Below are 26,178 nucleotides of genomic sequence, written 5' to 3'. Positions count from 1 at the left end.
GAAAAGGCAATTGTTTTAGAATAAACACACTGAAAGGTTGTATTACTAGGCTTAAGTAGCTAGTTTATGCTACCTTCCTGCTCTTCATCATCATCCTCATCCTCATCGTCCTCTTTTTTGGCGTTCTTGGAGGACTTTGCTTCCTCATCTTCTCCATCATCAGAGGAGCTCTCCGCTCCAGAAGAATAGTTTGATTTTATTTGGGCAAGAAGCATTTTCTTTGCAATCCTTCAAGAGAAAAGGGGAAGGAAATTTGAGTCAATAAGGGATTATTCAGAAATATATGAATGATGAATTACAGGGTCATAATATCAGTTTCCCCTTGGAGCTTGTTCATGTTGTAAAGGTTATCTGACGGAAACACTGGCAGCCTTTTAACATTAGGACGTGACGACATTATGGGCAAAAACCACGCACAATCACAGATGAACAGACATAAACCAGAGGGAAAAGCTACCCTGAGCACATGCTGTAAATGATTGACAATGAAAACACAACACCAGAGAACATGCTGTACGCTTCTGCACAATGCTAGAGAAGTAAAGTGTTGCTAGCACATCTTGGACATATTGTCGAGCATGCAATGCAGCACTAATCATGTCAGGTAACAGCTAATACAGGATCTCACAAAAGTGAGTACACCCCTCACATTTTTGTAAATATTTTAATATATCTTTTCAGGGGACAACACTGGAGACATGACACTTTGATACAATGTAAAGTAGTCAGTGTACAGCTTGGATAACAGTGTAAATTTGCTGTGCCCTCAAACTAACTAATACACAGCCATTAATGTCTAAACCGCTGGCAACACAAGTGAGTACACCCCTAAGTGAAAATGGCCAAATTGTGCCCAATTAGCAATTTTCCTTCCCCGGTGTCATGTGACTCTTGAGTGTTACAAGGTCTCCGATGTGAATGGGGAGCAGGTGTGTTAAATTTGGAGTTCTCGCTCTCACACTCATTCATACTGGTCACTGGAAGTTCAACATGGCACCTCATGGCAAAGAACTCTCTGAGGATCTGAAAAAAAGAATTGTTGCTCTATATAAAGATGGCCTAGGCTATAAGAAGATTGCCAACACCCTGAAAGCTGCAGCATGGTGGCCAAGACCATACAGCGGTTTAACAGGACAGGTTCCACTCATAACAGGCCTCGCCATGGTCGACCAAAGAGGTTGAGTGCACGTGCTCAGCGTCGCAGCCAGAGGTTATCTCTTGAAAATAGACGTATGACTGCTGCCAGCATTGCTGCAGAGGTTGAAGGGGTGGGGGATCAGTCTGTCAATGCTCAGACCATACGCCACACACTGTATCAAATTGGTCTGCATGGCTGTCGTACCAGAAAGAAGCCTCTTCTAAAGATGATGCACAAGAAAGCCCGCAAACAGTTTGCTGAAGACGAGCAGACTAAGGACATGGATTATTGGAACCATGTCCTGTGGTCCAAGATAAACTTATTTGGTTCAGATGGTTTCAGGCGTGTGTGGCGGCAACCAGGTGAGGAGTACAAAGACAAGTGTGTCTTGCCTACAGTCAAACATGGTGGTGTGAGTGTCATGGCTTTGGGGCTGCATGAGTGCTGCCGGCTGTGGGGAGCTACAGTTGAGGGAACCATGAATGCCAACATGTACTGTGACATACTGAAGCAGAGCATGATCCCCTCCCTTCGGAAACTGGGCCGCAAGGCAGTATTCCAACATGATAACGACCCCAAACACACCTCCAAGATGACCACTGCCTTGCCAAAGAAACTGAGCGTAAAGGTGATGGACTGGTCGAGCATGTGTCCAGACCTAAACCCTATTGAGCATCTGTGGGGCATCCTCAAATGGAAGGTGGAGGAGCGCAAGGTCTCTAACATCCACCAGCCCCGTGATGTCGTCATTGAGGAGTGGAAGAGGATTCCAGCGGCAACCTGTGAAGCTCTAGTGAACCCTATGCCCAAGAGAGTTAAGGCAGTTCTGGAAAATAATGGTGACCACACAAAATATTGACACTTTGGGCACAATTTGGCCATTTTCACTTAGGGGTGTAATCACTTTTGTTGCCAGTGGTTTGGACATTAATGGCTGTGTGTGTGAGGGCACAGCAAATTTGCACTGTTATACAAGCTGTACACTGACAACTTTACATTGTATCAAAGTCTCATATCTTCAGTGTTGTCCCATGAAAAGATTTATAAAATATTTACAAAGATGTGAGGGGTGTACTCACTTTTGTGAGATACTGTATATCCATTGTGTTTATCTTTACAATGTGTTGCTCTGCAAGTACCTGTTTTCAGGATCATCATCATCATCTTCAAAAACCTGAGAGACCTTCTCTCTATCGTCCTCTTCGTCGCCTACACAACAAAAGGGCACAAATGGTGTTAATGTAAGAAAGCTGAAGTCATTGATGGAATCATTTGACATGCTGCAATGTATGCTTTCGAAGTTCAAGGGCTTTATAGTATATATTATATATGCACAGGTGCCACTGTGTAGATATGGCAATGAAAATCCTAAGTCCCAAGCTCCTGCAACATCATTTATATTATTTGTTATAATATACAGCTGCGGAAAAAATGAAGAGATCACTTCAGCATTAAAATGTTCTCGTTTTATTTTTTATAGACATGTTTTTTTATTTATTTATTGTAACTATAAACTAGTGACAATTTTTCTCTGTGCTGAAATTCAACAGACACTGGAATGGCTGCCATACATGTAGAGCAGGGGTGTCAAACTCAATTTCATCGTGGGCCATGTGTGTCTCTGAATGAGCCGTAGCGACACCGGACTGTTAACAGAAAGGGCCATGCTATGAGGAGCAGCCGTCTGTTGGTTCTGGTTCCGGTGTTTCTTGTCTTGGTTGCTGAAGCAGACTTTGATCCGTGTTTGGTGTCGCTGTGCCGCTGTAAGCTCTGTCACTCACTGCCTCACTCGACAGGGACTGAAGTCGCTTCAGTGCGCATGTCACAAAACGAGATGAATTGTGGGACATGTAGTTTATGGGCAACGAGCTTCTGTAAAGCAGCGTGTAGCCGTATAATAAACATTATATTCTTTGAAAACTCTCTCAGGCCACATAAAATGAGTGTGAGGGCCGGATTTGGCCCGCGGGCCTTGCGTTTCACACGTATGATTTAGAGATTTAAGAAACAGTTGGAGTGGTTTCTTCATTTTTTCCGGAGCTGGATATCTGACTATATATTTGTTTTCTTGCAAAGAGTTGCCCTGCAAGTCTCTATAAAGTTACTTTAAACTCTCTGGTTTTCAAGCGACTTCCAAAAATGAGAACACATGTTCATCAGTGAGTTTTAGATTGTTACTTGGAAAAAGCATGGCTAGATTCATGCTAAGCTAGGCTTCAGCTACATATTAACCGTAAAGACATGAGAGGTGTGGTAATTTATCAAACGCTCAACATCCAAAGGGGAAAACGTATACCTCTAACTTGAGCCCTGAGCAGAACTGAACACTCTTTTGGACTGAATTACCTGAGGATTGGCGGAAAGCTCCACTGCCTCCCACCACGCTATCCTCCACGATTGGTTTGATCTTTTGTGCGTCGCTGTCATCTCCGGAGTCCCCATCAGCCTTCTCCCCCTCCTCATCATCATCATCTTCACTGGACGACGACTGAAGCTTGGAGGATGCTTTTGGGCTCCCTCCCTTGCGCGTCTTTTCATAAGACCTCTTCAGCTTAGTTGCTTTCTTCTCTGGTGAGCTTTTTCCTTCCTCTTTTGCTTCATCTTGTTTCTTCACACGGCTAGATCTCCTCTTCCCCACCTTACTCTTTGTCTCCTTGTCTTTGTCAGAGTCAGAGTTTGAGTTGTCGGAGCCATTCTGTTTCTTCTTCTTGTTTTTGGACGTCTTTTTACTTTTGTTTCCAGAGTCTGAATCGGAGCTTGCAGACTTCCTTTTGCGTTTGGATGCTTTCTCCGTGTCCTCTGTGGATGTGTTGTTCAGTTTAAATAAACACTTTTTAGCACTTGTGCTTCCTTGTTCCTCATCAGTGCTGCGGCCAGCTGCAGCTTTCTCCAGCAGTACGTTTGGAACTTCGTCCGAGTCCGAATCCACTGCATTTTTCTCGAAATCCTTCGTCTCCTCCCCATCCCTTTTCTTGGCATTGCTTGATGTCTTGGAGGACTTTGTTTTGCCCTTACGATCTTCCTCCAACTCTGAATCAGAGGACTCTTCCTTGCCCTTTTTCTCAGTCTGCTTCCTCAGTGGAGTTGTCTTCAACCTACTGGAGCGACGGCTTGGTGGTGGGCTTTCTTTCCCGTCTACTGCGTTGGGGGCATCACCTTTCTCCTTCTCGCTTTCTTTTTTGCACTTTTTTTGCGTCTGTCCATCATTTTCTTTGTTTTTGGAACAGGAGGGCTTCGACCCACGTGTCGTTACGACAGGCACAGGGGTCAGTTTGACGATGAGGTTCTTCACCTTGGGCTGGGAGGATTTACAGTCTGTTGAGGTTGTCGAGTTCCTATTTGACTTTGTAACAGCGTCTGTGATCATATCAGTGTCGGTCTGGGAGAGCATGGTAGAATCCGCAAGGCTCTCCACCATCTGAAAAAGCTCCTCAGGAACAGAAGGAGGCACAGACATGATGTCTTGATCGAGGGACATTTCCCCAGCCGCCACCAGCCCTTCCTCACAGACTTCAGATTTGATTTTCTTTTTGGTTAGATCAGTTTCAGTTTGGCTGTCTTTGAGTTCAGTCTCATTTGACACCTGTTCCTGCTCATTATGCTGCTTCAGGTCGGCTTCTCCTGCAGCTACTTCAGCCTCTTCTGGGTCTACGTCAGCCTCCTCCGCTTCGTCAGCTTCATCTGCTACGTCAGCATCCATCGCTACGTCAGCGTCCTCCACAGCTAGGTCAGCATCCTCCACTACACTATCATCTGCCTCTACGTCAGCATTCTCCGCTACTTGAGCATCCTCCTCTACTTCAGCATCCTCCTCTACTTCCGCATCCTCCTCTACTTCAGCATCCTCTGCCTCTATGTCAGCCTCCTCGTCTACTTCAGCATCCTCTGCCTCTACGTCAGCATCCTCTGTAGCGTCTGCCTCTACGTCCGCCTCCTCCGCTATGTCATCATCCTCTGTTGGGTCTGCTGCTACGTTAGCATCCTCCACTACGTCAGCATCCTCTGTTGGATCTGCAGCTACGTCAGCATCCTCTGTTACGTCTGCCACATTCTCCACATGGTCGTTATCTACAGGAGCAGCCACTTTAGAGTTCTCTCTTTCAATATGCTGCCCTTCGTTGCCATTGTGCAACTCCATGTTTTTTAATTCAGGCCCTAGAGCCTCCTCCAAAGCACTGTGAGCTTTTTTCAAATCAGCAAGCACGGCCTTAAAGGCTTTCAAATGCCGGTATCTGATAGACTTATCTTCCTGCTCGTTGGCTGCCTGCTGGATGAACTGGATGAATGTATTGTTCAGACCTGTTGTAGTCTCAACAAGCTTTTTTGTTTTCTTTAAAAGTTCTTTGGGTACCTGCAGTTTTTTGTAGGAGAAAGTCATGGTCCCTGAGCCTTCGCTGTGTTCTTTCCCATTGACAACTGGTTTGTGCTCTTTGACTTCTTTTTCCCTGTGTTTCTTTTTCTCACGTTCCTCGCTTTTGTCTGGTTTTCGTTGCTTGGATTGAAGTTCTTGTTTTTCTAGGACACTGTGGCATTTGGAGACCAAATCCTTAAGGGGCTCTGACCTGCAGACATAGCAGTGCCACTTTGAGTTCTCATCAGTAATGACGGACAGCTCCTTCCTGCCCAAGTTGCGTAGGATGCACTTCTTGCAGAAAGCGTTGTTGCAGTAGTCGCAGCAGATGAGCTTGCCCCCTTCAGCACACCACCTGGGTAGAAAAAGTTCAACAAGTTAGAGGTCAGAAAGCACACAAGGTCTTATTTTATGTTCACAAAACAACTTTTTAAGTTTTAAAAGGATATGCATTGTAAGCAAAAGAATAAAAGCTTTTTCGAGATAACCAGTTAACGCCAACAATGCTATACTTCGTATTTTATTACTTCTATTGTGCATCTTCTTGTTAATTTAGTAACACATAAATCTGGATGTTTTGTTGTTTCTGGTTAAAAATGCCTTACCTGCACTGCTCATCCATCCCATCGGAGTCTCTGTTAATGTCATCGCTGGTGTAATAATTGTAGCATGACTAGAGGAAAAAGGAAAAAAACATATCAAGAAAAGATAGACTGGAAAATTTAGTGCAGAATTTATTTACAGCGGTCATGACATAATAATCTGAAATGTATTTTGGAACTTTCTTACCTTGCAAATTAGTACTTTGAGCGCAGGATGCTCGTACATCGAGTTACGCTGAAAATGGATTACTTGTTTTCCACAGGCAGTGCAGTTTACCTTCTTCTGCAAAGTATCATCTGGGATAAAGAAAGCGGTTTTTGTCACTGTCTTTAATGGCCTGCAACTAACAATGATCTTTATTTCTTTTTACTATTACTTTCAGGATATGCAGTTTGTGTACATTCAAATCCTATGCATGTTGTCTCAGCTCAAAACAAATACATTTTCCAAATAATGAGCTAGGTCACCTGTTGGTTTCTGTTTGAAATCCACTCTCAGCTTCATGGCGCCTTTATTTTCATTCCCAGATGGTCTCATCACCAAAGTGCCTAATCAGGCAAAAGTGAGAGAATCTCAAATTAGCCTCATATTCGGCATCAACAATATCTTGATGAAAACCATCAAGCACCTTCACAGTTCACACCTTTAGAAAGGCTGCTTGTGTTATTGTCTGAAGGATTGTCAGAAGTTGCACCTTCATTTTCACTCTCGGCTGACGAGTCTGATTCTTTTGCTCCAGTGTTCTTAGCCGTAGAAGTGGGCTTCCTACAATAGGTAAAAACATAGCTTTAATATTTCAAGCTTTGTCTTTCTGATCTCTTTTGAAAAAACACAAAAAAACTGCCACAATTAAAATTAACTGCTACTCACCTCCTGTTGCGGGAAGAGGAAGGCTTCATATTTTCTGTTGAGCTACCAGGCTGATGACAATACAGGGTTTATGTTAAAAGCTTGACAATATGACGTAAACTTTTTTAATTTCATTTAAACATAAAGGGGGCCAAACGCATCGTTTTGCAGGAAACTGCATACTAACCTCCTCTGCTTTTTCTGACATTTGGTGTTGATGCGATTCAGAAGATCCCAGACTCATTTTACCTGGAGAGACATTTTTAAAACATCTGTTTATCAAACAACAAGCTGATCTTGTCCCATATTGGTTCTAAAGTACATAACCACTAGATCACTTGTACAAAGATGGTCAATGTAAACAAAAAAAGGATAGAAAAAAAGCACGCTTTGTTTTGACTGTCAAGGTTATCAGCACTTTATATAACAAATCCACTGTTTCTGTATGTTTGTGTTTGAGTTTCAACAGTGTGTGTATTGTATTCATTTTGAGGCTTCCTGGCATACGATTAAAGCACAGAGTGTATAAAGGAAACAAAGCACTGATTTAAAAGTAACCATCATGAAAATGAAACAATGGACAATAAACATCATTTTTACTTTTCACAAAACATTTTTTGAAAAATGTTTATATTTCCATAACAAAACGATTGCATGCATGTTATTTGTTCAAGAAAGATTAGTAACTAGATTTAAAGATCAGTATTATCCTCGTGAGACCAGATGGACATATCTATTGTTTTCGGCCAATTCAAACAATTTTTGGTTTGTTGTCATTCAACAAGCAATAAAACCAATAAAATGCAATGATTACAGTTATTAAGCCTTTAAACATTAACGACTGCAGCAGTTGTGTGATTAAACATTCATAAAATGTAAATCTGCGCGTTGCCTACACGATTGTGAGTGCGTGTATTTTGGGAGACAGGAGCTGTTATTGTGCCGTTTTGCGTCATCATAATGTGCTGATTAGATCACAGTGAGCTGAGCTATCACTCCGTGCTGCCAGCAGAATACAGGCCTAAAATGTATCCAAAATCCCTTGTCAGTCTTAGAAAAGGAGTCCACTTGCCGTTCAAGCAGCGCACACTCCTGCATGTGTAGCCCTGAGCTACCTCTTTATCCTCAGCGCAGTCTTTGCATGTTTTGACAACACAAGGACTCCTGCTTATCGGGGATGCCAAGTTTATGCTTGCCAACACTTGCAGGTTTAGCAGTGGCCATTAACGCAGAACTACTTATTTCCATCGCCCCACGCTGCCTAGGCAACATTGCAATATCGGCAGTGCATTAAAAAGGTCCAATGCATGAAAATGCACCAAAAAATGCAACGAGCAGGCCTTCCCTACTCCTGACATAAGAAGTAGCAATGTAGTTCACATTGAGCTAGCTACAAAACAAACCAAGTAATCGCATTTTTACGAACAATGGTGTTTAGCTATTTTGACTTTTGACAAACGTTTTGTTATTCTAATGGCCACATCTGAATCTGCGTCTGCACGAATTTAAACATTGCCGGCTGCGTAGCTAACAGCTACTACTCGACTAGCTTAGCAATGCTAACTAGCACTCATGGGCCGGCTCCCCGTTACAGTAACGTTAATCAATGCACAATTGACTTGTCTAAACAAACAGGCTAAACACTGTTCCTACCTGCTTTTTGCCGTCGTCATCTCTTCACTTGGGGATATACGTATAGTTTTTGGTATAAGAGGCCAGGTTCAATCCAATTCGTAGGTTTTCGATGGTGCGGAAGCGAGAATATCCTGAGAATACAGAAACAACTCCGGTCAGGGGAGACAAAGCAAGGGGACCATCTTGCCGGATGGCTGTGGACGCGGTAAAATGGCGCATCTAGCCTAAATCCTGTGCCCTTTCCTATTGGCTGAGGGCTCTCCCGCTCTGAGTGGCCCGGGTTCAGCGGAGCTCAGTGATTGGTTCAGCCCGACGAGGGAATGAGTTCTCTGGGATGGGAAAGTGCTGTTGGCTCCACTTCCAACTCATTCATTTGCTGAAACAGTGCAAGGCGCGCCGTTTTGCTTCTTTTATCCAAGCTCTTAAATTCACACTAATGTGTTTACTATATTTTATAGTTTGGCAGTTGCAACATAAGGAAGGGTTCTCCGAATGATGTAGCAACATGTATTATTGGATTAAAAATATATAAATGAACAGAAGCGGAAGAGGTTTTTTTTTAAATGACGGAAGTAATCTAAAGTACCAACACAGCAATGAAAAAAACATGTTTACGGGGTAACAAGTAAAAGTCCCATGCTGAAAATAGTCTCTGTGACTAACTTCTGAAGATCTGTAATTTTCTGTAAAGTAGGCCTACTTGTATTTTAGGCTACTTGAGTATTGTGCCATAACCTGTTCCTTTATATTTCCCTTCTTCATTTCCAGTGCAAATATTGAGCTTCTTACTCAAGTACATGTATTTCGTGCCTTTGACTATTTTTCAGATACAGATTATTTACACAAAATATAAACACATAATGTATGGACAACGATTAGAATTGACTCAGACCTGGCAGAGGATATAGTTAAAAGAAAAAGGCCAAACTTTACATGAGTGGTATAAGTAATTTACAGATTAATGCATACATGAGTATAGGATATATTATACATTATCATTATTATATATTGAAATGGACCTTTCTGCATAGCTACTGAGTAATTTAACTTTCCTCTTTTTCTGTTAAGTATATGTTTGATACTTTTGTAGCAGAGTATTTCTACGGTATTTCTGTGGTATTGGTATTTTTAATAAAGTAAAAATATATATTTACTTCCACCACTCAACAGAATGACATGTTCGCTGGTTGAGGTGGAGTTCCTTTTTCTACTTTTCATAAAGCAGTGAGGTCTAGTGATTCCCAACTCTTATTGATATGGATTCCTCCAAAGGGTATCACAATCTATATGGCTTTTCTTGAGATCATTAAGAAGGCAATAAAGAGGAAAAAGCCTGCTGTAATATATTGTATTGAATCGAATCTTGACTTCTTTGATTACTGTCTCTGCTCATACTACGGCTGGGGTATATATTTAAATAAACTGCATTGGTGTGAAAGTTGTGTTAATCTGTGACTAAATATCACCTGAAGATGGGGCTCTTCACCAAGGCTGTCAGTGTTTGTGATATCTGGCAAATTTTAGTAAGACTATGCAAATAACTCAAGATCCGTTTAGACTTCCAGTCACTTTCCTACTCTGCAATCTTGTCAATAATTAATATTCAAATGGAGCTTTCAAACTATTTTTTTTAAGCAGGCAGTTGACCAAATATGCTTTAAAATGATTGGTATACTTGTTAGTAGCCAACATCAACCCTATTTTATTTAAAGAATTGTTTATTTTTGTTAAAGTTATATATATTTGTTAAACATTTGGATCAACAACATAATCCTTCTTTGGGCTGTTTTATGAATGAGAGTAAAACGGAAACTATGTCTGGCAGTAATTGTATCTGTCAGTCACATTTTCCCCTATATGTGTTGGGTAAAGCATTTAAAAATATACCAGTTCCCACTCACCATAGTCATTTTGTCACATAGTGTGTCTAATAATAATAAGAATGTTATTAGCAGCGGCTACCTGCCTCTCGGTCCCAAACTTAGTGTAAACAGGTCACTCATTTATTTCATCAGCTCCATCTGTGCCTTTTTGTTGCAAAAAGAGTAAATGTCGAGTGTGAAAAAGGTCTGTGAGCATCCCCGTTTCACTGTAGCTAAAAGGGCACAGTCATTATAAAAATACACTTCATAAAATGATTTAACATCAGGAATAACAGTATAGGATTTGATGTCATTTTGACTTAAGGACATCCTTCTAAAGATGTTAAGACATATTGATGACCTGCAATTCTTGCTGAGAGCTTAGATGATAAGGGATAAGCAGGTAATTTCTTAGTAATAGATGACTATGTACAAATAGTGGAAAGTTTGATAGTAAAACAGATACAAATCTTCCTCTGATCCTTATTTGGTGTTTTCCGCTGACGTGTAGAGACTATACTGTGGTCTAAGTGTTGTATGGTGACAATATATAAGTAGCAACACAGAGCGTGTAGAGTATTCAACTTTTCTGTATGACCTAACAGGTTCTAACTCAAAGTCTCTTTCAAAAAACGGCATGAAGAACTTTAATACCCAATATCTCATGGTGCTGATGATGATTGAGATGGTCTACTCAGCACCACATTCAAAAAATTTGATGAAACAAATCCGAGAAGAGACCGTAAACCTACTGGAATCCAAGAATATGGTAAGGTAACTGCACAAATAAATAGGATCGTTGTTTGTTTGTTGTTGTCCAATACTGACCTACTGGTGTTATTTTCTTGCAGATTTTGCACATGTTCGTGCCAATGACTACAATAACAGATTGTCCGGTAAGTCAGAACACTTTTTTAAACAATTTTGACTATGTACACCGGACATTTGAAATTTTCCCACTTAGGCATGGAGCTCCTAAAGTTGAAGGTCAACTGGTTTCTTTATACTGATTCAGTCCTACCACCAGCTTTTTAAAGACCAGTACTAATTGTACCTTTTTTTTTTTTTGCAGCGAAATGTCTTCTGCTTGGCTGAGAAGGCTCTAAAAATGCCCAATAATACAGAGTTTCTCAACTTTACAGATAAACTCGCTCGTCAATTGTCTCAATATAACCAGGTAAGGAGGAATTCAATGTGAATGAATGTAGTTTTTTAATATATAGAATTAGTGAATGAAGAGGCTCACAGTCTAACAATGAATATGTTTTTTGATGTCCAACATGCTGTTTATCACTGTCATTCTGTATTTAGTTTTGTTGTGCACTTGAAACTAAAATTGTCCTTTACTTTTTCTTTCAGAACCATAGCTTTCCGTGTACCCTGAACACGAATGAAAAAATTAAACTGGTAAAGCTTCTGAAGGATCTTAAGGACTGTGCAGACAAAATGTGTAACTTGCAGTGATCATGTGTGTGATTTTATTAACATGTAATATTTAACTTATTTCTATTTATTGTGTGACTTGAGATATTTATTTTCCTACATATTTTATTTTTGTTTTGTATTTATATAAATAAATTATAATGGCACATGGGTTGGTTTGTTGGTTAAGTCAATTTTTCCCAGCTTCTCTGCTTATAATGCTTTTGGTATAAGCGATTCAGCCTCATCATTGAAGTTAAACTGTCCAGTCCACCCATAATGGCTGTTTGAGCAAATGCATTTAAAAATAATTTACATTCCATCATCAACTTTTGAAAACAATGTAATAATGAAATCAAGAAGGAGCAACAAAGGTCTGAGATAAAAGGTGTAAAATAATTTAATAAATAAAATATCCAGGGGTTAGATGGATGTAAACATTTGACATACAATATGATACAAAGTAAAAGCCAGTTAGCCTCCACTACAGAACATCATTAAATCAAATTATTTTCACAAAAATATTCTACTAGTGCATTCACCTAAGGCATACAATATGTATAGTGTTTTTTAATATAACACAAAGGGTTTTGACATGTCTAAATAAATTAAAAGATGACGCAAATGGCACTAAGAGCTGGCATGCATGCCCCTATCCTTTTGTCCTAAGTAAAATGTATAGAATGCACGTTTTAGTTATATGATTTTAAATTCCCTCCCTCATTATTAATGTTAATATTAGTTTCTCTCCATGTTCAGGATTTATTGTAGGAAAAAAACACGAATGCTATAGCTTGTGCTCAGAGCAGAACCATTGCTTTAATTTAAGTGAAAATACGCCCTGAATTCTTTATCACAAAGCGCAAAGTAAGTTAAATATATTCAGCACATGTCAGAAGATATGAATGCAGTTTATAGGTTAGGTCCTTTTGAGTGTTTGCAAAACCAATGATGTTGCAAGTGAGACATTTTTACGGTAATTATTGTTTGTTTAATGTTAGAGTCTCTTAGGTAAAAGGTTTTTTTTCTTTCCTTTAAATTGGAGCTGCTGCCGCAAACATGCATTTCATAGTATGATTGAAATGTTTAATATCCATAAAGAAACCTTACAGTATAATACCTAAAGCATGTCCTTTTGGCCAAGAGGTCTTGATCCTATTGTGGTGCAACTGTCACATTTTAAACCATACCAGTTATACAGTGTATTCAGATAATCTTTTAAATAATGTTCAACAATAAAATTCTTCAGACACTTATTTTGCTAAGGTGACACGAAAGCTGCATGGAAACCAATCTCCCCTCTGCTCTGTCTTCACTGCAGGAGGGATTCGATAACAGCTTCTGGCTTTGCAGATCTTTTCCTGTGTGAAGATAAGATTTATCAACAACTGCAGAGAGCTTTCAGCGCTCTCATTTCTCGGAATAACAGCATATTGTGATAACGGCAAATACCATTATGCTATTGCTTCGTATTGACATACTATATATGCATTACACTTACATATTACACAGAGTGGCCAAACATCTGCAAGCAATGATTCTTCTGAATACTCAGGAGTAAATTGTGATATAGTGCAATAGGTAAAGATGAAAAACGTTTTTATACCAAGGGACTGAGTTTCTCATGCAAGTAAAGTTGCAGGAAACCAGCTGATCACCAGTTAAGACCACAACACATTCTTACAGAATCACGAGTTACAGATAGTTCAAAACAAGAGTAATTAGAGGTTAATTGAAAACTGGCTGAGCTGTACACTTTCCAGATGTTGAAATGGGTCTCGAAAAGGCATTTCACAGTCATTACACCTCCCCAGTGAACTGTCTATGGGAGTTGGCATTTACAAGACCTTTTCCTGTGATAATGGTGGATGAAGTGACAAAATTACATTGAAATCAGTCATCTCTGTAACAGCAAATTCAGGTCACTATCTTTATCTTGCAGTCATACAGAAGCCGATTAAGTGCTGTTTTTTTTACATGAGCACTGATCAGAGTGATATGTATGGGTCAGGGAGTGCCGTCAACTCACTAATAGTTTATCCATGCGGGACATATGTTTGTGTTAGGTGGATAGTTACAAGTATTAATAAAAAAGACGCAAAACAGTTTCAGGTTCATAACCCCCAGGTTAATGGAAGGCATGACATCAATAGAGGGGAGAAACCAAGGGGATTCAATCATGTAGGAAATCTGAGCACCGAGATGCATACATGCGGCTTAGTGTACATAAAAATACATTAAATCACACCCGCATAGAAGGTTTTTCGAAACTACAACTGTCAAGGAAAAAGACAACGACCTATGAGAAACTTACAGTATACTGGAGTATCAGTAATCTTCAAGAGGATTTGAATCTTCAGGCGGTCTATGTAAGAAGTAGATTACCTGCGCCCCGTCTTGGGTCGGCCACTCTTGCCACTTTTAGAGGTTCTGGGTCTCTCTAGTTTCATCAGGGACTGCCGCATGCTCTCCTCTGTGTAGGCTAGATACACATTGGACAGATCCACCTCAAAAGGCTACAGGACCCAGGGAGAGGTCAGCAATTCATTGTCAAAGAGGGAAATGAGAAAAACATCAGCAACATCATTCATTAGAAAAAAACAATCTCAGGTAAGAGCAGAAAAGGGATTAACACTCACATCTTTTTCTTTTTTGTCTGGAGCAGGGGTCTGTTTTCTCATGTTGTTGCCAGTGTATGCCACACATTTCTGAAAGACAAGAGGGACACACATTACTTACAAGTGTTCTTAACTCAGAATCTTGAGGTCCATGAAACTCCAAACCAGTGTGTGTGTATGAGTGAGCTCACCAGCTGCCATTCTCCGATGTCTTCATTCCAGTGCACATAGTTCTCTATCATCTCCTGCACAGGAAAGAGAGGAAACATAAGAACAAGAAGCGAGGACAGACATTAATCCCTAAACCGGCTTATTTTATCTAACCACAGAGGCGCAGTGCAAGCAGGTTTATAAAGGTCTTACACTAGAATCACCTCTAGGCAGTGACAAATCCAGTCTCCTTTACATCTGCTGTTTCTGCAAAATCCCTACAATTATTTTTACATGTGTGCACCTGCTACAATTTCAGGATTTTGTGCGTTAATGAAGTTGTCAGCGATGTACAAGTCAGCTCCATGCGATGCATATTTTAATCAGTTGATCTTGTGATGCATTCATTTTTACTGATTGTTAATGGATTAACTGAATTAGCTGCTTTTCAGGAGCAAGTATCAAGTTGTTGCACACAGGACAGAAAGAAACATCTATATGGGGGGATAAACTGAAATTTAAAGAGGAAAGACTGTCACTGACAGGGCAGTATTTATTGTAAGACATTTCATTGTGTGTAATAATGTGAAGGATTGACCATCATGGGTATTAAGCAAAAGCAAAATACTGAAAATGAGACGTAGTGCTATAAATGTAAGTGTACAAACACAGACACACCTGGTACTCCTGGGGAATGAAGTTGTCTATGATGAGCATCTGCAGCCGCAGCTCTCGACTGAGCTGCCGGATGTTCTCCAGGAGGCCCTCGATCTCTCTGTGATGCTCCTGCTGCAGATCTGCCATCTAACATGCAAATCAACCACCATGGATCAATTTCTTTTGTTAAACTCAGCATTCAGTTTTTATGCTCCATTGATCTGGAATAAATTCCCACACAAGTGCTCTCAATTTCTTTAAATCAAGGCTAAAGTCTTTTCTAATTGCAATCAAATCATAATGTATATCTTACACAGCACTGAGAAATGTGTTTACCTTTCTGGTTTTATTTTAGCTTTTTTTAATTTTATATATATTCTCTTGCCTGTTTTCACATGTATTTTTTTACTGTGTGTGTGTGTGTGTGTGTGTGTGTGTGTGTGTGTGTGTGTGTGTGTGTGTGTGTGTGTGTGTGTGTGTGTTATGCTTTAAAGTTTGTTTTTAAGCACTTTAAATTGTGCTGTGGTTTAAATGTCCTGCATTTGAGTGATAGTCACTCAGAAAGTTGAAACTTCTATATATACTTCTATATTAGCAAGCGCTGGAACTCATATTTCCAGACTCCAAAATCCACTCAAACTAAATATATATTTAAGCTTTCACTTACATAGTTTGTGCAAATCAATCAACCTTTAGCAAAGTGTTGTAATTCATATTTACAGGCTACAGTTTCAATAGAAATGTTTATTTTTTAGGTTTAGATGGACGTTATATTGAAATGTAAACTTCTTAGCATCGCAGTAACATGTCCCGCATTGTCCCACACCTGGTGACCCTACTTATCAAACAAGAGTTGCTTTCACCAAGCTTTGAGCTTCGTAAACTCTGATCGAATTTGCATTTTTATTCTGTCTCTATGGAAAAATGATCAATGCTGTATGTTTGTCCCAACCCACACATGCATGATCTCATTTATGTTGAGCTTACTTCTGATTTGGCAGCCATCAGCATGGTCCAGACTTTCTTCAGCTTCTTGGTCTTTCCTTGAGCCTCCTCCTGCAGAGAGGTGTACTTCTCTTCGATGTCCAGACGTTCTTGCTGTTTTTAAAAGGAGAGGGATCAGTGATTGTGCAAAAGCAAACAAGTCAGTGTTCCTGACTCTGAAGATGCCCCAAAGACAAAAGGCAGAAATCAAAATAATTTCCCATTGTGCATTTGTGAGAAAGGGTGCTTTTTACTGTTACACAAAGAAAGTGAAATGGCTTCTGACCTTTTTTCCGAACACAATGATGCAGCTATTTCAGTGATAATAAAGATGGCACTGAAATCGACAACAATCTAGTTTTTGAGGTCATATTCTGCAGCGCAGGGTGGCAGAGGTGTAGACACCAGAAGTTTGGATGAATACGATATAGTTCTAATAACCAGCCAAGACGCTGGGAATTATCTTATCTTGTTTGTGTGCGTGTGTGTGTGACAATAACCATAAAGGTGCAGTCATGAAATGTGACAGATGTGGAGTTGTTTCATAATAAAAAGCAGAGATTGGAGATACGTGTGGTGAGAGCGAGAGGCCTCAAATAGTGAGGAAGGAAGTGGGGGAGAGCACATTATGCCCAAAGCTTGATTAGGCGTGGGATCTTATTGCAATATTTTCTCTCATTATGGAAGTGAGACCATTAGGCCCAAAAAAAAAACCCATCATCAAATGTATTAATTGGGTAGATGTAGTCGACACTAGACAGTATAACTTCAGCGTCACTACAGTTTCAGCAGAAAAGTGAAAGATGATGAAACTTGAGAAACACGTTGATGTAATCATTTCAGTTTATACTAAAACCGCAGGGCGTAATCAGCCAATCTACATACTGGTGTTTACTGTGGGAAGTATTTGGCAGTGGATTTGTTTTGTGGCCCATTATCTTTACCTCCTTCTCCTCCAGCTCCCTCCGCAGCTGCTCCGCTCTCCTGCGACGTTCTTCCAATTCATTATTGGACTCCTGCAGAAGCTTCTCCTGCTCCTCAGCCTTGGCCAAAAGGTCCACCCCACCCACGATCACCTTCTTCTCTAAGGCCGACAATTTATCCAGCAGAAGGTGATGCTCCTGCCTGAGGGGATAGCGGTGAATCATGATATCTAATGAGCGGCTACTACATCCACTTAGAATATAATAGGACATTACAGATTATTTAATTTGCATCATCATGAAAAAAAAGTCAACGTCATATTTATAGTTGTCTTTTCATGGACTTACTGAGCTTTAAGAAGGTCCTTCTCCCTCTTCTCCAGCTCGGCTCTTGCCTTGTTCCTCTCCTCTTCCTCCATGTCCAGCTTGGCCTCCAAGGCCTTTCTTTCCTCATCAATCTTTGCCTGCATCTCCACCATCTTGTCCGGGGAAACCTTCTTCCTCCCTTTAGAGACACACACAGGAAACCATTGTGTCTTTAATGGACAGGCTGTTTTAGATGCATTTTCCTATTCCAAGTTAGTCTATAGGTCAAAATGATTTAGTGCAGACTCATTCATTCTATTCTGTGGTTTTTAATCAGTAGTATTTGTTTATTATGTGAGGTTTTAGATCAAATGTACGACAGAATTGAATTTGTTTTAAAGGTCCCCTAATATGCAAAATGCACTTTTGGATGTCTTTTATACATAAATATGTGTCCCTGGTGTCTAAGGAGACTCACAAAGTGTCAGAAAATACAACCCTCTCTCTTTTCCTCCTTACTCACATCTCTAAAAACAGGGGTACAAACGAGCTGATACAGATTTGCTTTGGTTATGACGTCATATCGGAAATGTGGGCTGGCTTTACATTGAACTGCTGGCAACGTCCCACCCACGTGACACGACCCAACCTATCGTCCGCAATATACAGTTGCGAGCTGAATCCCCTCGACCAGCTGTGTGTCTCTGTGTATTCAGCAGGATGTCTGCAGGAGGGACTTTGAGTTGTTGTATATATACCACATATAATGTCACTGTTCTAGCGGTAAACACTGAGCAGTGAGCATGCTTGATGTGGTTTGGAACATAATATGGCGTTTAATCACGGCAGCGTTTAGCTTCAGATCTTCTCCAGCAGAAAACTTTCACAGAGGAGAGAGAGCTGCATGCGCTCCAAAGGGGCGTAGCCAGCTTCAGGTCTACTCAAATTTAAAGTGACAATCACAGAATTAGCACTTCAGGAACAGGGCTGAAATAGAGGCTTATGAAGTATGGCTACCATGGGTGATCAGTTTGGTATTTTGAGCAAAACACTTCACAAACAAGTTTTGTATAGATATGGCCCTACAATATATTGTTCAATTATAGCATAATAGGAGGCCTTTAAGGAACCACAGTAGTAAGAATGAGTGCCAGTGAGTGTGAGCTACACAAAGCTCTGATTTGCTAATGCACATATTTAAAATGCTGTTAGTGTAAGCAACATTTAAATGGGGAACTATATAAAGTGCTAAGTGCTCTTAATGACAGGGTGGCAATGGAGGTGGGCAGCATGACACACATGGTTGGACATATATGGACGGAGAGACAAATGTTAACAGAGATTAAGCGAAAACCTCCGTTATTAGATTAGTCAGTTAGTAAAAAAGCTACTCGGCAGACATCTGGATATTTTGTGTGAGAAGAAACACCGTTGCTACCATACAGTAAGACTGTAGATTCTTACACCAACCTCTTTCTTCTTCAATTAAGAGGTGTATAGCAAGTCAGACAGGCGGCATTTGCACCCGGACGAGGAAAGAGAAAGAGAGAGAGAGCAACACATTACAGAGTGATCTCGAAAGTCTTATAAGTCTAAGTGTGGAAAACCAAATGTGGGTCAAGGAGGGGGAGAAAGGCAAGTCAACAAGAGAACAAGAAGTTTCAGTAATTATAAAATATCAGAGCGGATGTGACAGTGACGAGACATGAGGGGAAAAAAACCAAAACCAAAATGATCACCTTACATAATGACACATGATGTGGGTGAATTGCGTCTTGGAGGGGCTGTTTTGTAAAATCATGATGCAGAACAAGTCTTTGATGTACATTAGATCATCCATGGGATAAAAAAGTTGCAATTCTTCTTTATCAACACATGCACACTGGAATCCTTTACAATCATTTTCATTTCAAATATTTGGAGGGGATCTGGGCTGTGAGCGTACAGGAGTGGCACAGGGGGAAGTAGAGAGCCCCTTTCACACATGCAGTGTAATCAATGAATCCCCTGGTGATTTGTCTACTCAGGACAACTCAAGTGTCAATTAAATGAACAACATTAACAGAAGAGGTTATCATAAAGATTATATTCTTTGGTGGAATAGACAAAACTCCTGAATAAATAATGCAAAGTATGAACCAGAATGAGATTGCATGCCTCCTTCTTCCTTAGCTGGTTAACCTTTAAGAGTTAACTTAATAGAAAATGCATAGCAATTTCAATTGGGATCTGTATTATAAAACACAAAGGGATCAAATTAAAAAAAAATAAAAAGGGAGCCCTGGTGGTCTAGGGTTCTCTCCTCACCTCTCTTACCTCATTTTCTGATGTAGATAATACATCAAGGAATGCATAAAATACAGACTAAACACCTGGGTCTAAGTCTGCCTAAAAAATGTATCACTCTTCCAATGGCCAGTAAGTCTTAAAATAACTTTTTCACTAAATATAACTTAGAGCTTTTAGGCCAATTTAAAAAAAATATATACTAGAACGTTGCATTCAAATATAATATGAATCATGCGCAACCTCCAGACATCTATGCAACTTCAGACACTATCAAATCACTCAAGCTGCAATTGAGTCAGCATGAAAATCCCCCAAACCCATACGCTGCAAAAAATGACACCACATCTACACATCAGTCAAGTCTGTTTGAATTTGAAATAACTATTATTCATTCCAACAGAAAAAAACGGTTAGAGCTAAACATTTTTAAAGTGCTAATCAAAGCACTGTGGCAAATAATGAGAGATAATAGAGAGAAATAAACCAAAAATGTACAAGTTATTTTGAATTTCTCAAGTAAAAAGCAGTCTGACACCAAATTCATATTGGGGCAAGTCTTAACAAGCACTGCCTGTGGTCAGCAATCAGGTGGTGGAGAATCAGCCAATCAGCTGCAAAAGCAGCTTCTAACCATTTAAACAGCGAGTCAATTCTGAGAGCTGATTCGCTCTTAAGCTTTGGCGTGAATTTTTATTTTAGCAATTTAATATTATTCTGCAGGGAATCCCCAAAGTGTATTTGGTCATGAGCATTAAATGTTTACGAATAGAGGAGATTAGTTTACTTTGCATTCAATTTATATTTAAAAAGGAATGCAATTTTCATGCGTGAAAAGGGGCTCAGGTCTGTGGGCAGGAGGGTTGGTAGAGCAGAATGCTGCTCCAACTCACTATTCTGAGATTTGTCCTCAGTGGACAGTCGCACTGAGGAAGAGCAGGCAGACTCTGAGGTGATGCTGCTGCCACTCTCTGGAAAAGAAAAAGATGAAGCACCCCTCCAGCCAAAGTGAGGTTTAAAGCAGGGAGAGGTAGATAGCCGGTTTGCAGGTGCAGAATATAGCACAGCCACATATAGAGGCTGACTGCTCTGGTTGTTAATAATTCACAGTAACCTAATACAACAGTATGGGGAGGTATAATAATGAAACCTGGAAAATGTTAGAGCATTGTGAATGGTGACCTCAGAGGAACATTGATGTCATCATTTTGATGTGTTGAGATGACTTTATATTTTTGATCTTTTTAAAATCTTTACACTTAAAAAGGAGGAGGAAGGTGAGAATATGAGGGGAACTCCTAAATGAGAGGTTTATGAAAGCCTGTTAAAAAAAGGTACGGCTTAACTAGAGACCTAAAAGCTGCTTCTGCTTGATTGTTATCTGAGGAAGTAAATGCTGACTCATGTTACAGTTTATGACAGGAGATAAAACTAGCTACATAGAAATTAAAGAGATGTTTATCTAACTACTGACAAAACCCTTAAATAAATAAAAAACCTTCCCACAGGCTCATTAAGATTGCATAATAAGGTTTCAGTCACTTTTCTCTATTGCACACAGAGCATTAATTACAACTTCTTACCTCTTCTTCTCCTGCGGCATTCTCCTTCCACCCTTCCTTCATCATCACCTTCATCCATCTCTTCTGATCCACTGCCCTCTGAGCCAGAGATCTCTTCACCTACAATCATACAAAACAACATTTTAAAGAAGTCAGGTTGGAAAAGAAATATTTCAATCCAAAAAGCTAGATGTATTCGATTTGACTGGTTTTACGGTACCTTCCACCAGTTTTTTCTTTAGCTCCTCAATCTCCTTCTGAAACTGGCGTAACAGGGCATCCTTTGGATCCTCATTGATCCTGGCTTTGTTCTTGATGTTTTTAGCCCTGTTAGCGTAACGCAGGGTACTGATGGTCTCATCGTAGTTATAGTCTGCAGGGCCTATATTCGCACACTGGTGGGGAGAAGTATGTCTTTTTAAAAGTGAGGCAATACCAGTGTGCATTTAAAACTTGATAGATAGTTTTGTGTGCAACTCGTACTAACACATGCTTCAAACTTTCACTCTACCATCATAGTCTTTGAGTTTCCTCCCAGGGAATCCTGCAGCAGACGGGTAAGTTTGGAGTTTCTGTAGGGCACGTGTGTGCTTTTGCCGTCCACCAGGGCAGAGATGACGTTGCCCAGCGTGGAGAGAGACAGATTGATCTTTGTTGCCTCCTTTAAACGCTGACCTGTGGCTCCAGTCTTGCCCTGTCTCTCCGAGCCCTGTAGGGGATGGAAGAAAGATGATTTGGTGGTGTTCAGATGGATAATTGCCAATAGGGCATATCCTAGTAGCATCTGTAGCATCTGATTTTCCAGGAAGTAGTTTATTTTTACTCAGAACTTTAGGACGTAAAGGTACATACTGCAAGATCAACCAGATGAAGTTTCCCCATGCGCACATGCTGGTTTCCATCCACACCCTTCTCACTGCATTCGATGGTGATGGTGAAGATAGCATGAGAACGGGAGCTGTGTTCATTCATGTTGGTGGCACCGACAGACCCTAAACACAGTGAAATACTATTTAATCACACAAACTATTATAAATATGTGTGATACACCCTTACGTACTTTTGAGCCTGCCATCGTTTTAATATCCCTGTATTTTCAGATTATAAAACAGCATTAGCACATTACTAGATAGTATACATGTGTTGAATTTTAAATAAAGGATTAATTGCAGGTGTTTTATTTTATATACATTAATTAGCTAAGTCCACACAGCGTTATGCATCTTATTCAAGACTGAAAGATTTCTCAAGCCTGTTTAAAGTTCGTCTTAACTTCGAAGGGGTTGTTATTTTCTTGCATATGAGGTTTTACTACTAGCCCACAGATAAATATCTGAATATCCGTTTTTTCGCTGTTGTATATTTTCCTTTATGTGTGTATTTCCTATTTCATGCTTTCAGTTTTTTGCTTACGGTTTTTGTGACCCAGAGTCATAATCCTGTCCATGTCGTCAGCATTGTTCACGACATAGCCAGAGAGGTCTTTTATGTACACGCCGACATCTGGTCTCTCTTTGACCTGTGATGAAATAACGTAACTTCATTATGAACTAACTCGAATACTAAAACAAGCAAAACTATTCAGGCATCTTCTTCTGGTTTCCTGTTTTAAAAAATGACTGTTGTGCCCTTTAGTAGATATCTTCCAAGACAGGTTTGATATGAGTCACTGAACCTTGTTATTTAATGCTTGTTTTGAATATCCGTTTACCTCAAGCCTCTGCAACTGGTCCTTTCCAAGCAAGTCTCGCACTTCCTCATTGTAAATCTCCAGGTACGAAACACGAACCAAGAACCTGTGGAAGTTAAAAGTGTATTTTTACATTAAGTCAGAAAAATGCTGAAAAGTGACAAATAGAAAAATAAAGCATGTTAACACATCTTTCACTATTAACACCTTTACAAGAACCTCTGTCTACATGGAGCCTTTTTATTGTAATATAAGAACCAAATGAGACAGAACTGTCCCATAAGAAGTCTTATCTCATAAAATATCTTAAAGAAGTTCGATCCATTTTTAAAGGCATGGGCATAATCAGGTTGGCTTTAAAAGAGGATAAGTTGTTCTTTAAATAATTTGTCTAAATACTTTGTATTTTTCTGAGTATGCTACCACACTGGTTATTCCTATAATTTGTAAGTCTTTTTCAACAAAATCCTCTTTGAATCATTTTTTTTTGTTACATGCAAAAAAGGCATCAGATTCCATTTAAATTAAATTATTGCTTCAGAACAAACCAAGGCAGTTGACTAATAATAGTATCTAGCTCTGGCCACACAACTTTTTTTCAAAAGATTAAGTCTTGTTGAGTGTGCTTATTAGAAAACTCAGAAAGACGCCAAGGTTTTGACCCAATTTGTCTCTGCTGTACAAAATTGTCAGATGGACCTTTTATTTGTGTAGCCAAAATATCTTTTGCTAATTTTACTGAATGTCTGCCCAGAGAATGCTTTCCTACCTTGTGTCACCTTCTGCCTTGGCAATGTGACCAAAAACATGAGCAAAGGAGTTTGGGATTATCCCTCTGAGTTCTGGCACTGCTCTCACACCCTCCATGGTGAAGGTTTTTCCTGTGCCAGTTTGTCCATATGCAAAAATGGTGCCTGAAAAGGATGGAAGAGGATCAAATCACGGTGTCAGTATAGAATTAATGAAAAATAAAATAAAAACAATGTTTATCAATTCACATTACAGTTAATAATATCTAAATGTGTGTCATTTATAACATAGACTTTTAATGACATTGATGATCCACATTTAAATTATTAATAAAGTGTATACATTACGTTATAAAAATGTTTACCATTGTATCCCTCTAATACTGAGTCAATGATGGGACGGGCAGTGAGGTTGTAGACATCGAGCTGTTTGCTGTCTGGTCCAAACACGGTGTCAAATGTGAAAGTCTTAGGAGGCTCATGAGGAGTCTCTAGTTTGTTTACTGTTATGGTCCCACGGATCTCGTCAACAAGGACAGCCTGTTTGTGGTTCATCATCTTCTCTTTCTGGTTGAAGGGACGACATCGCACCACCACCTTGACATTATCATTGCCCTCGGGCCTGTCATGCTTATTGCTCTGAAAAAATAAACAAACCATGATGAGAGATAGTTACGGCATAGGATGTAATCGTAAAATATTATGTAGTGACAATTAAGTAAACGTACAATTTCGTTTAATTGAAATGGACATTAGGGCCCAGCTGTCAAGTTGATTAAAATATATATAATACAAGGCAGTAGTTGGGTCCCTAGCACTCTGCCAGGGTGTGGTATTTAATTCATTCGAGTGCGTGTGTGCCTTTGACATGTTGATACAGTGATACTTGCAGCTAATTGAATAGGTTTCAGTAGCTGTAGGAGGAGATCATAATTAGAAGTATGTCCAACTTCAGATTGTGTTCTATTTTTACAACAGCAAAGGGGTAAACATGAAGGGGTTCTCTTAATATTATCTTTCTTTAAAAAGTGTCCTTGGTTGAAAAATAAATGGTAACCTCTGTCTTAGGTGTGACTCGGTCAAAACGAGGCTAGCAAGCGTTAGCCGCAGTTAGTTACCGTTGATGGGTTGCTAGGCAGGCAAACGCTAACGTTCCTAACGTTGGAGATGACGTTAGCTAATTAGCTGGCTAGCCCAATAAAAGGACAATGGCAGATTTTGGTAATAGTTTTATGTAAAAAAACTCACAATGTTAACACTTTGTGCTAATGAAATGGGCAAAATCCAGCGCTGAGAACAGTTTACCGTCTCCTTGTTACACGAACGTAAGCTATCGATGCTAGCCGGTTAGCATCACATCAGTGGGTTGGAGGAAGGGAGGAACCCCTAGCAAACAAAACAATAAAACCGCAGTGCACAGGCGTATCGACTTACCGGCATGGTGAGAGGGCAGGGAAGCAACTATAGTATACACTTAATGACAATGAAATGTCTGCAGGGGTTGTTCATTTGCCTCTTGGTTAACCGAATAATTTAAATACCAGCGCAGCGCCCATATCAAAGGCTCACATCCGATGGCTTGTTGTCAGGTCTGTCTGGGTCCCACTGCGCATGCGTTGCACGATTCAGGTTGGGGGGGGGTCTTCACTTGTCTGGTTACACAAGTCTGGACACAGTAAATGCTGTACTACTTACTTACTAATAAATAGCATCGTTGTGTACATATGAAACGAATCGGGGACATATATAGGCAAATTGTTTGGTTGGAAGTATTAATAAAGTGTAACATTGTAGGTGATTAAGAGCAGTGAAGTGGAATCAAAGTACATTAAGTTCAGAAATGAGTTACTGGGCCCCATTAACTCCCCATTGCTCCAACTCTCTGTGCATTGTATGACATTCCTGTGCTAGAACAGGCCTATTGGTTGGCCAAAAGTTTTTTTCTGTCTTAATTTGTTGATTCACACATTAACTTGGCGTACTTCATGTGTACTAAAATAAAGAGGGTCTTTATAATTGGTCTTAGCAAGCACTGTGCTAAAATGACACAGCTAATACCTTGGTCAAGGCCGATTAAAGCGTACTGAAGATATTTTAGTATATTGTAATAATAATAATAATATATTTAGTATATATTATTATTATTTGTGTGCAAATGTTATATATTACATTATATAAAGAAATACATTTTTATTTCAACCACAATGTCCACCTCTGTGTAAACCCTTTAATAACTATATTCAAGGATTCTCTATCAAAATGAAATAGTTATTACTGAAACCCTCTTGACATACTTCAAGAGGGTGAGAGTTTTTTAAATGTTGCCAATATGTTTTCAGTTGGGTGGTTGAGGGGAATCTTAAAAATACAAACGAGAGTAATTTAATTTATCA

General features: G+C 39.8%; 2 protein-coding genes and 1 long non-coding RNA gene across 6 annotated transcripts in view; 1 reads left to right on the top strand and 2 right to left on the bottom strand.

Moving 5' to 3' along the window:
- Positions 1 to 8,773, bottom strand: part of atrx (ATRX chromatin remodeler) — a 32,024-nt gene extending 23,251 nt beyond the window's left edge. For 2 of the 3 annotated variants that reach the window (XM_063877163.1, XM_063877164.1), the window contains exons 1-10: positions 8,595 to 8,773; positions 7,129 to 7,190; positions 6,963 to 7,012; positions 6,736 to 6,857; positions 6,560 to 6,640; positions 6,279 to 6,388; positions 6,095 to 6,162; positions 3,485 to 5,844; positions 2,278 to 2,347; positions 74 to 228 (exon numbers count right to left, since the gene is read on the bottom strand). In XM_063877163.1, coding sequence (XP_063733233.1) covers positions 74 to 228; positions 2,278 to 2,347; positions 3,485 to 5,844; positions 6,095 to 6,162; positions 6,279 to 6,388; positions 6,560 to 6,640; positions 6,736 to 6,857; positions 6,963 to 7,012; positions 7,129 to 7,185 — 3,073 coding nt within the window. In that variant the 5' untranslated portion in view covers positions 7,186 to 7,190; positions 8,595 to 8,773. The remainder of the gene's footprint in view (positions 1 to 73; positions 229 to 2,277; positions 2,348 to 3,484; positions 5,845 to 6,094; positions 6,163 to 6,278; positions 6,389 to 6,559; positions 6,641 to 6,735; positions 6,858 to 6,962; positions 7,013 to 7,128; positions 7,191 to 8,594) is intronic. The other variant, XM_063877165.1, reaches the window with a different exon arrangement.
- Positions 8,774 to 10,999: 2,226 nt separating this feature from the next.
- On the top strand, positions 11,000 to 12,032 carry LOC134860329 (uncharacterized). The gene is made up of 4 exons (XR_010165224.1): positions 11,000 to 11,207; positions 11,290 to 11,334; positions 11,511 to 11,615; positions 11,798 to 12,032. It is a non-coding gene; the product is annotated as an uncharacterized LOC134860329 (long non-coding RNA).
- A 205-nt stretch (positions 12,033 to 12,237) lies between these two features.
- kif3a (kinesin family member 3A) lies at positions 12,238 to 25,383 on the bottom strand. 2 transcript variants are annotated; one of them, XR_010165219.1, is made up of 17 exons: positions 25,220 to 25,383; positions 24,151 to 24,424; positions 23,806 to 23,950; positions 23,058 to 23,142; positions 22,760 to 22,865; positions 22,199 to 22,338; positions 21,858 to 22,055; positions 21,567 to 21,741; positions 21,368 to 21,466; positions 17,541 to 17,697; positions 17,214 to 17,394; positions 16,273 to 16,383; positions 15,307 to 15,432; positions 14,670 to 14,723; positions 14,500 to 14,568; positions 14,175 to 14,376; positions 12,238 to 13,221 (listed from the first exon to the last, which is right to left on the bottom strand). XR_010165219.1 is itself a non-coding variant. In XM_063877192.1 (17 exons), exons 1-17 carry the CDS (start codon positions 25,223 to 25,225, stop codon positions 13,173 to 13,175), a joined length of 2,106 nt encoding a protein of 701 aa, XP_063733262.1. In that variant the 5' UTR covers positions 25,226 to 25,383; the 3' UTR covers positions 12,238 to 13,172. The 2 variants fall into 2 exon arrangements, 1 of the variants encoding a protein (XP_063733262.1); XM_063877192.1 differs by having other exon boundaries at positions 14,246 to 14,376.
- Between the last annotated feature and the right edge of the window lie 795 nt (positions 25,384 to 26,178).

This window comes from Eleginops maclovinus, chromosome 23, assembly GCF_036324505.1.
Source record: "Eleginops maclovinus isolate JMC-PN-2008 ecotype Puerto Natales chromosome 23, JC_Emac_rtc_rv5, whole genome shotgun sequence".
NCBI lineage: Eukaryota > Metazoa > Chordata > Actinopteri > Perciformes > Eleginopidae > Eleginops > Eleginops maclovinus.
The sequence above is the reverse complement of the archived record's forward strand: the minus strand, read 5'-3'. Positions and strand labels throughout refer to the sequence as shown.

What these genes read in the sequence shown, in the direction of transcription:
- kif3a (XM_063877192.1), bottom strand. An exon ending in AAGGCAGAAGGTGACACAAG is followed by an intron (nt 23,143 to 23,805) that starts GTAGGAAAGCAT and finishes TAACTTCCACAG; the next exon opens with GTTCTTGGTTCGTGTTTCGT. An exon ending in GACTCTGGGTCACAAAAACC is followed by an intron (nt 22,339 to 22,759) that starts GTAAGCAAAAAA and finishes CACTGTGTTTAG; the next exon opens with GGTCTGTCGGTGCCACCAAC.